General features: G+C 40.5%; 1 protein-coding gene across 1 annotated transcript; it reads left to right on the top strand.

Moving 5' to 3' along the window:
• The first annotated feature begins 670 nt into the window (after nucleotides 1–670).
• Nucleotides 671–4,385, top strand: PAO1 (polyamine oxidase 1). Its single transcript, XM_078580729.1, has 9 exons — nucleotides 671–829; nucleotides 904–1,147; nucleotides 1,219–1,365; nucleotides 1,835–2,081; nucleotides 2,475–2,618; nucleotides 2,707–2,856; nucleotides 3,365–3,619; nucleotides 3,868–3,949; nucleotides 4,039–4,385. The coding sequence occupies exons 1-9, from the start codon at nucleotides 703–705 to the stop codon at nucleotides 4,113–4,115; spliced, it is 1,473 nt and encodes a 490-aa protein (XP_078436855.1). The 5' UTR covers nucleotides 671–702; the 3' UTR covers nucleotides 4,116–4,385.
• Nucleotides 4,386–10,419: the final 6,034 nt, after the last annotated feature.

The raw sequence follows: 10,419 nt of genomic DNA, 5'->3' as shown, positions 1-10,419 counted from the left end.
CCCACATTGTTTTAAAGAAAAATGATCCTCCCTAGGTCCGAAATGTACTGGCAAAGGGGTATTTGTTTTGCTCTTCTACGAGCCGAATTTACAAACCAATATTACTGGCGTAGGCCCCTTCTTTGGGTCTGATTTTAATCCGCATTTTCTTCCTTCTGAATATATTATAATGTTCACGGGACGGATTTTCACGTGTAAATCGTCTGGAAAGTTGGAAACGTAAGACACGAAAGGACAAACAGGGAAGCAACCTGTCGCCAACTTACTCTTACCAAAATAAATCAAGGAGAAGCCCAGGCTACGAATAAACCTACCGTTGGATAAACTTAGCTTCGACCTAGCACAGCTATTGAAGATTACGAATCACAGATAGAGGACTGACCAACAGTCACAGTTTCAGGCAATTTACCATTCGAGTTCCTCTTTCTCCGTGTTTCCCTATTCCTTTGGTCAGACAATCTGAACGGCATGAAGTCCGACTACGGGTCAGAACTGAATTCACCCGAACCAGTCTGCGGTTTAAACGATTTTGCTATCTTGTTGATGGAATGGTCTTGTTTGTCCCCATCCCGTTTTTTTTATTGGCTAATTTAATGATTAATAGTAACGTGCCAAGTGGCCGGTCGGCGCTGGCAAACGCCCGCTCTTGCTATTTAGACGTTCTAGCATTCCCCATTGGCGAAAATCAACTTCGGTGAAGATATGGCAGTCCTCAAGATGCTTCACGGAGCAGTCCTTACGCTTCTCCTGTTCGTGCTCGACATCTACAGCGTTTCGGCAAGGTCAGAGCAACAGCCAGCGGTGATCATCATCGGCGCTGGCATGTCTGGTAAGTTTTGCATAATGGGTCAAAATTTCATGAACCATAGACTATGATTTAATCTTTTGATTAAACCTTGGCAGGCATCTCGGCGGCGAAGACTCTCTCCGATTCCGGCATTAAGAACATACTGATACTCGAGGCCACAAACCGCATCGGCGGGCGGATTCACAAGAAAAACTTTGCGGGCCTCAACGTGGAGATCGGAGCGAACTGGGTCGAAGGAGTTAACGGACAAGAGGTCAATCCCATATGGACTTTGGCGAACAAGCTCAAGCTTCGGACGTTTCGCTCCGACTTCAGCAATCTCTCGTCCAACGTCTACGAGTACGCCACGTCCCCTTCAAATCTTTAACTGTCTTCTACTCTTTCTTTGTGTGATGCGGTTAAGTCTTCAGGAACGGGCTGCTAAACTCCTCTACTGCTCAGAGTGTTCTGGATGACGCGGATAAAGTTGCGGAGGCCGCGTCGGAGTTTTCCAAATCTTTGTCTCCCAGCGGACAGGATGATATCTCCGTCCTGACTTTCCAGCGACTCTCGCAAAGGTAGGACAGAAGAATTCTCTAGGATCCCTCTCGCATTGATTTCTTATGGAGGAGTAAATTAATCGATATAAGAGAGTGCTGGAGTTATGAATACATACCAATGTCCGTCGGAAAGTTGAACTTGCTTGATTTCTTAGAGAAATCCCACTTAACAAGTAAACCCAGGTCTGGCCCCTATTTATGGGCAACAAGAGAACCCTAATCATGCTTAGTCTTCACTGGTCCCTCGCATAATTTTATTTCCGAAGACTCGTACTTTATTCATTGATTAAACCCCACCCTTGATGAAGTGTCTTAAATCCCAGGAATGTTGTTCATGAAACACTTCAATAGGGATTCAATGACAGCTTAAAACCTACAATTGTGTCTATTATGGAAAGAGCTACTTGACGATGAGGATTCTGCTACACTATTTGTTTGGAATTATCTGTTGGAGAACTCATTAGATTTGTGTTCGGTGGGAAACCAGCGTACCGTCGACGGCAGTCGAAATGGCGGTGGATTACTTCAATCACGATTACGAGTTCGCCGAGCCGCCGCGCGTGACTAGTCTGCAAAACACGGAGCCGCTTCCGACATTCGCAAACTACGGGGAAGATGTCTACGCCGTGGTCGACCAACGGGGCTACGAGAGCACGGTGTATCACCTGGCTTGTCAGTTCCTTGCTTCCGACAGCAATGGTAACATCATAGATCCTCGTCTTAAGCTTAACAAGGTGAGCCTCCCTCTCTCTCTCTCGTTCTCGTTCTCGTTCTCTTCTTCTTCTCTCTCTCTCTATCTGGTTCTCTTTCATTCTTGCTCTCTTGTTCTCTCGTCTTCTCGCTCGTTCTTGCTCTTTATTTTTCTCTCTCGTTCTCATTCTCTCGCTCTCTCGTTCTCTCGCTCTCTCTCTCATGTTCTCTCTCTATCTCTCTATGTCTCTCGCTCTCTCTCTCACGTTCTCTCTCTATCTCTCTATGTCTCTCGCGCTCTCTCGTTCTCTCTCTCTCTCTCTCTCTCTCTCTCCGTCTTGTCGCGTAGATGATGTGCTCTATTGTCCAGAACTTGGGAATGCGAGTTTAACTCAATGTCGTTTTCTCAATTTTGTTTGGTGTGGTGAAAACGTCAGGCGGTGAATAAAATTGAATACTCAGACAAGGGGGTTACCGTCAGCACGGAAGATGGTTCGACCTACAAGAGCGACTACGTGATGGTTTCCGCTAGCGTCGGCGTTCTTCAGTCAGATCTCATCAAGTTCAAGCCCGATTTACCCGTAAGTGATAATAAACATACTCTTACATGCAAACATTTAAGACTCAAATATTGTTTCTACTCGATATAATTATATCCGTGGCTTCCAGAGCTGGAAGATCCTCGCCATCTATCAGTTTGACATGGCGGTTTACACCAATATCTTCATCAAATTCCCGTACAAGTTCTGGCCCAGTGGGAACGGGACGGAGTTCTTCCTTTACGCCAACGAGAGAAGGGGTTACTATCCAGTCTGGCGGGTATATCTCTTTATTCCTTAGTGTTCGTTATGTTAAGTTATTATTTCATATATAGACAGTAATACATTTGCATTATAGATATAAGCTTAGGCGATCCATTATGTTAATTTGGGATCAAGATATTTCATTCAGTGGAGGAGTTAATTGTCCTGTAGAGGCTAAGTGAATCTTGAATAATGATGGGTTAAATTCAAAAGAGACTATAGAGGATAACTATGCCAATAAATAGGGGCCAGTCTTTGAGTCGCTGGTAAGGTATTTTTTTTCTTTGACATATCACATCACTCTCAAGGCTATGGATGCTGCCTGTTGACTCATAAGACTGGCTCTCAAAAAACAAGATTTCCTTGAATTAGCTATTTCCTCTCTTAAATTCACTTTCTAGCTATCACCAATATCTACAATCTACTACTATCTTTCTTTCTTCATGTGGTTAGTCCTTGAGAAATCAATGCAAGAGATCCTTAAGTTCTCTTGTTTTTCTTGTTTTCTTGTTGTTGAACTGCAGCACTTTGAGTTAGTCTATCCAGGATCCAATCTACTCCTCGCGACGGTGACGGACGAGGAGTCTAGAAGGATTGAGCAGCAGCCTGACTCGGAGACGAAGGCGGAGATCATGGAAGTTTTGAGGAGCATGTTCGGGAAGAACATACCAGAGGCGACAGACATACTTGTCCCCAAATGGTGGTCGAATCGCTTCTACAAGGGCACCTTCTCTAATTGGCCGATCGGAGTCAGCAGAGCTGAGTATGATCAGATCAGGGTAAGTCCTAATCCTAAACTTAACGACACCCGTATTGCTTGATTCTTGCTGCTCTTAATAAACCATCTTAATTTTGCATCCTTCCATCAAGACCTGGTTAAAAACCCCACAGAATCCATCAAACTATATCTTAATGTATCCTGGTGCTGCGTAACATTTTAATCTTAAGTTCCCATTTCCCGAAAAATCTTGTTTTTAGTTGTTCAGGGAGCTGAGTCTCGTTATATTATTTTTTCTGATGGATAAAGGCGCCAGTGGGAAGAGTTTACTTCACCGGGGAGCACACTAGCCAGCACTACAATGGATATGTCCACGGGGCCTATCTCTCAGGTTTCTGGAATTCTTGGGGGTTCTGCAGATTCAAAGTTGATCAATTTTCGTTTGTTCCTGAGGCGATAAAACAACTTTTCCTTTTGCAGGCGTGGATTCTGCGTTTATGTTGATTAGTTGCATCAAATATGGATCTTGCGACGTGCAGATCGACACCAAGGCTTAAGACTCTTTCCAAGAAGACTTGAAGGCGCCCATGACCAACGATGAATCTGAATAGCATTGGCCTGGTGAGTTCCGTCGGCGGAATAATAAATGATACTTCTAGGTCCGTCCAGTTTGATTGATAATAAGAAGCAGCTGCAGTAAGTTATTTTGAAAAGTTTCATCTAGGGGACTTTTTTACTTCCTCTTCCTCGAATGCTTTCGTATCAATAACTGCAGTTTTTGCATGTAAAATAACTGCAGTTAAATCTTTTATGAAATCTTATGCTAATCGTTGCTTCGAAAATAACTTGATATTTCTTAGTATTCGGAACCTGAAACACATGGGCACGGTGTCGGCTAGAGGACAGAAAATTTGAGTTTTGAAAGGATAAAAATGTTATTTTAATGCATTTTTTTTGGAATTCGAAGTAGGGAATGCTTGAGGGTCTGGAGAGAGATAGGGAGATATTTTAGAGGGAGAAATAAACATTTTTAGAGAGATAAAATGTCAAAATGAGAGGATAGAGAGAGAAAATGAAGAGATGGTGTACAGAAAGTTTGAGAGGGAATTTGAAGGTGTAGATGAAGGACATTTTTCATAAAATTTTGATGAGATGAACTGTGAATGTGGGTGAAGGTCTGGAGAGAGAAATAAAAAATTATAGAGAGAGAAAGGGCCGAAATGAGGAGATAGAGAGAGAAAATTAAGAGAGAGTGTAGAAGGAGTTTGAGATAGAATTTGAATGTGCAAATGAAGAAGATTTTTTATGAAATTATTAGGGGAGTAAATAGGGATATAGAAAAGTTTAATGAGAGAAAAAAACCTATTCTAGAGAGAGAAAGTAGAGAAAATGAGTGTTTAGAGTGGGAAAGTGATAGATTTTAAGGGTAAATGGATGAGAAATGCTGGAGAAAGTAGAAATCTAAGATCCTAAAGCCTCAAGGCAAGTTTACTGAGCCGTAAATGCTTCCTCTCAAGTATGGATCCTTATATTTTTCCAAGATCAGGCTTTTTTCAATGCAAACAAGAGACGAGATTAAGAGAAAACTTCAATAAACTTACATTAAGCATGTTGAACAATTTGGATTCTGAAAAATGCCTTGTCCTGCTGGCTACCCACTTGCTAGAGCACGTCCAGAATGAGGGAAAATGAGGGAGAAAAAGTCTAATTATACATTGGGAGAATTACTAAAATACCCCTCTGGGCATTTTCTATTCTCTATTATAGCCATTTTGCTTCTTTTTCTCCATTGGTTGAGAGCTTTGCCTTGTAATTTCTAGCTTGTTTCTTTTGTAAGGTGTTTGAAGGCCCAATAGGTAGGTCAGGTCATGGCTCAAGCCCCACTGATCTCTCTTTTAAAAGTCCACAACACCGATTCATCATTTGCAGCCGATTTTGATAATCACTAAGCTCCCAAAAATCCTCCAATTTCCTAAGAATTGTATCTTCCAATTCCTGTAAATTTCTGCACATTTGGAATTATAAAATACTCATCATTAGTCAAACTGATTGACTTCATAAAAGTCAATATAGTTAGTGAAAAATAATCATAATGTGCAAAAGTTGGAATTTCTAGCTAACGGATAAATATTTGGTTAATTCAAATAATAACATGATAAATTATAAATTAATAATACAAAAAAATTAAAAATTTATGAAAACATATGTTCATTTATCATGTTATCACCTCCCCGTAAGGGAGAGAGGCTTGGCATTTGATGGAGCACTCTTCCCTAGCAAATGGTATGTGAGATGGATGGATATCGGGCGGTGATAGGGGTGGTTTTGGCGGGTGGGAAAGGGACACCAGATAGCTAGGGGGGTTACATGGGACGGGAGCGGGGTGGGCATCAGGTGGGTCATGACTCCTAAAGATATTGACCTTCCCAATCCAAAGAAACAAATTTCATCTCGATCGAGGGTCAAACAGAAAAGTTACGACCCAAAAACCAAAAATGCGGGAGAGTGTTTGAAACATAGATAGATAGATATGCATTAAAATAATTAAATATGTGTTATCATGCTTAAGAGGCTGAAATATAATTTAAGATTGATATTCTTATTTTTAAGTGAAGTTTTATAGATTTTTGTGACATCATATTTTGAATGAAATTAATTTTACAATTCAGAATATATTTTTTGTAATTTTTTGGACTTACTCAAAGAGATATGAATTTTCTAAGTCAAAAGATATATTTATTATATTTTTATGAGTTATAATTTAATATAAAATAATTATTAAACATTTTTTCAGATGTATGATGCGCGTGCCACGTGTCGTCATTCAACTCATCAAAAGATGACTAATCATACACTTTCACAATTATTAGCTGCACTAATCATTGTGAAAAGGCAAATTATGGCATCGCAGATCCCATAATGTGCCAATCATTATTTGACATGGTGACATATTTTTCTCACAGGAGACGATGTAGAGCAACAAAAAAACAAGCCCTTTTAATCACAATAAATGCGACCAAGAATTAAGATAATGTTAGAAAAAAAGAAAGAAAATTCAATACTTGAGGCAGTACACGTGGTGCACATGTGACCACCACAAATCATAAAAAGAAGAAGAGGATAAAGTGCTGACGTGGCACACAGAAACACATGATGCAATAGATATTGATAAGGGAATATTCCTTTTTCTCTGATGTGAATGACTGCATTCACTTTAAAAAGAGATAATAGGAAGAATATTCAATGGCGTGACGTGTGGCAAAGCGACACCACGTCATGGCAATTATCGATTAATCGAAAAGTGTCTTTTTGTCCTTTTCCTTTGCAGGTACATGTGGTAGCTTTGAAACGTGCAAAAATAGAAGATGAGGTGATGTATAATATTTGGTTATTTAATGGCTCAACCCAAATAGAAGAAGCGGAAGCATTAGTGGAAGTGACAGAGAAGACATCAAGGGCAAGGCTTGCTCTAAATTCAAATCACGATCACTGATAATTGACAAGTTCGGTTGAGCTGAAATTTTCAGGGTTGCTTTGTCTTCCTCTCCTTTTTCCACTAGTGCCCTCTGATCTATAAATAGATGCATGGATCACTGTCAAAGTCATCCTTAAACTTGCTTCCTACTCATGTGGGTTTATTAAAAAACAGTGAGTTTTTGAGATCAATCAACTGATTTCTTAGTGCCTTGAGTGTATGGGAAGAAGCATTAGATAAGAGGGTAAGCAACTGGCACTTGCAAGTTACCGTGATCCTAGTAGAAAGTACGGATATATGGTAAGCATCTTCACCTTATGTTCCTATTTCTCGACATCATCGATCGTGTCATTCCATTCCGTGATCATCTTTCACCATCATACCACTTTCACATGTCTGAATAATCTCATTTCTCCATCATTGTGCCGTTCACTCACTCAATTTCGTATCTGACGCATTCACTACCTTACTCACATCACGCCTCTCATTATTCCATTTTTATTTCCGCTTTTTTTCATTTCAAGTTTGAATTGTAACTATCTACGATACTTGACTCGATATCACTATCTTGCCTAGTATCTTCACATCATTGCCTAGTATAAAATTATTTTTTCTCATTAAATACTATAGTAAGAATGTTAAGTCCTTATGCATCGTTTCATGTGGAGATGATCCATACTCATCATTAGCCAAATTTGAGATTATCAATTAGCGCCATTGCAAGAGAATGATAGCCATTAAGTATTTCAATTCATTTTTTGGTATTTTCTTGCAACCACTAATCTTGATTAGAGAAGTGCAATCAGCTCTACGAGGCCACAAGAGATATGAAGAGAAGGTACAAGTATCATCTTAATTACTCTTTAATCTTTATGATTTCTAGGACATATCTCATCATAAATGGTAGATGATTACTTAAGGAAAAAAATATGAAAGTGAAAGAGATAAAGGAGAGGCTTCGAATAATAAAAATCATCATCCTGAGGATTTTATTATAAATGAAAATATAGGAAATAGATGATGAAAGTTCAATGAATATTCTGCTCCTCTTGGATATGAACCCCTTAATAAGGTTAACGCTCCTATAATGAGGTCTCAAATTTCAAAATTGGTCATCATAAGATTCAATCTCTCTCTAACTTTCATGCTTTATCTAAGAAAGAGCTATATAAACATTCAGAATAATTTACTTTTATCTGTCAAACATTTCACTTCTTTAATATTAGGAATGAGGTCCTTGAGATGCAATTGTTTCCCTTCACTCTCTGAGATAAAGTTAGAAATTGGTTTACGGCTTTATCTGTCAGCTTTAATTCATGGAAGGAATGGAAATCACATTCATAAAAAAAATTATTCTGTTGGGAAAAAAAATTCATATCGACGAGCAATAAGAGAATTTTTTCAACGGCCTGATGAATCCTTAGGTGAATCATGGGATAAGTTAAAGTTGTTAACCCAAAAATGTCCACACCATGGGAAAGAAGATTGGGAAACTTTTCAAACTTTTTAAGCAGGATGAAGAGATCAGGATAGAAAGAAGATAGACATAGCCAGTGGAGATACATTTGTGCATAAATATCTCGATGAAGAACTTGGCATTTTAGAAATCCTAGTAGAAAATGACACGCCTTATGCTACTCTTAATCGTCATAGGAGAAATACAAACTCTAAGAGAGGTGGGATGATTGATGTGAGCGATATTGAGCCAGTTAAGTGAGTTGAACAACTAGTAAAAGTTGTTTCTGATTTAACTATGTCTACTGATATTTTATAGTCCTGATTCTTCTCATCCTTCGCAAATAGATATTTCACTTTGCTATCATTGCTCCCTCGCCGATCATGTAGAAGTAGACTGTCCATGAGCAAGTTATGGCCATCGATAGGTCCAAGATGAATAGACCTACAGCACAAAATTCTTGGAATCCTATGGACAGTGCATACCCTAAGAATGACATGCCAAGAAATGCATATTAAAATCCTCCTTCTTTTCTACAAGAACAAATAAAATTTTACCCAAGGGCCAACCACAATAACTTTCATCAAACTACTAATCCTTCGTATGATGAGTTCTACAGAATGTGAAGGAGAGGCAAGACGAGTTCTAGAGAAATGCCCTGTCATGCCTCATGCCATTGTTATTTCATTCTCACTTCACTCGCTCTTTTCAAAATCTGAATTATCACTATCTATGAACTAATCTCCTCAATTTAATATTGTTATCTCGCCTTGTATTTTCTCATTATGAGATTTTGTACTTAATTTGTATCTCTTCTCATCCCAACAATCACCATATATATATATTATATTTTTTATTGGCAAAAAACACGGTGCCGGGTACGACCAACCCCAGGGGTTGTGCCCGTAGACCGATCCATCCGTGCCCTGGACGCCATCCAGAGGATTTTTATTTATAAAGTGAAGTGTTTGTCAATGTTTATAGGCGTGGAGTGAGTATAAATATCCCAATTACACTCGGATCCGACTCGTCCGCGCCCATATTTAAGGAGAAGAAAAGATACATAAGTGATACCTCGTAGGCGCTCGGGGAAGTGTGCTCATCGTCGTCCCACCGGAGCCGCTCCGCGATGAAGATGTAGTGCGGGAGGTGTCCTCTCCTTCATCAAGTGGGATCGAGGAAGTTCGTGGTGACGGCTCTAGTCGAGGCGGGCACTGTCCACGCCTCTAGCTCCAGCATTCCGCGCAATCCTCCAATCCTGCGGGGCTGGCGTCACGAGGATGCGCCGTGTGCGGAGGGTGGGCATGCCAAGGCGATCGAGGCGATAGCATCCTCTAGATGTGGGAGGGAGCGCCTGCCAAGAATGAAAGAGAGAGGAGAGAGGAGGGGGTTCGTGCATGTACCGCGTGGTTGGCGAGGGCATCTGCTGTCTGGTTGCCCTCTCGCATCTGGTGACGAAAGCAGGCTATGCGGGAACAACACCGCATGATGTCTTGCCACGCACGACGGAGTCGCCACTGGTAGCATGTACCTAGACGAAGCATATCAACTAATATCTGTGAGTCCGATTCCACGACGATATTGTGAAGGTTGCGTTCCTCACAGAGGAGTAGACCATCACGAATCGCCATAGCCTCGGCTACTGTATTAGTTTGTATGCCATAAAAAGAAGAAAAGGGAAAGAGTATACTCCCCGTATGGTCTCTGAGGATACCTCCTCCCCCTGCTGGCCCCGGGTTCCCTTTAGCCACACCATCCACATTCAGTTTAAGAATGCCTATTGGCGATGGAAGCCAATAAACAACTCGATACTGAATGCGGGTGGGGGCGGGGGTCACCTGAATGCCGATGGAGCGAATCACCCATTTAAGAATATTAAATATTTAATCACCATTCCTTGTGGAGACGATCCACACTCATCTCTAGCTAA

Source organism: Wolffia australiana, chromosome 9, assembly GCF_029677425.1.
Source record: "Wolffia australiana isolate 7733 chromosome 9, ASM2967742v1".
Classification (NCBI taxonomy): Eukaryota; Viridiplantae; Streptophyta; class Magnoliopsida; order Alismatales; family Araceae; genus Wolffia; species Wolffia australiana.
Note: the sequence above shows the minus strand (reverse complement) of the source record. Positions and strands in the feature narration are given on the sequence as shown.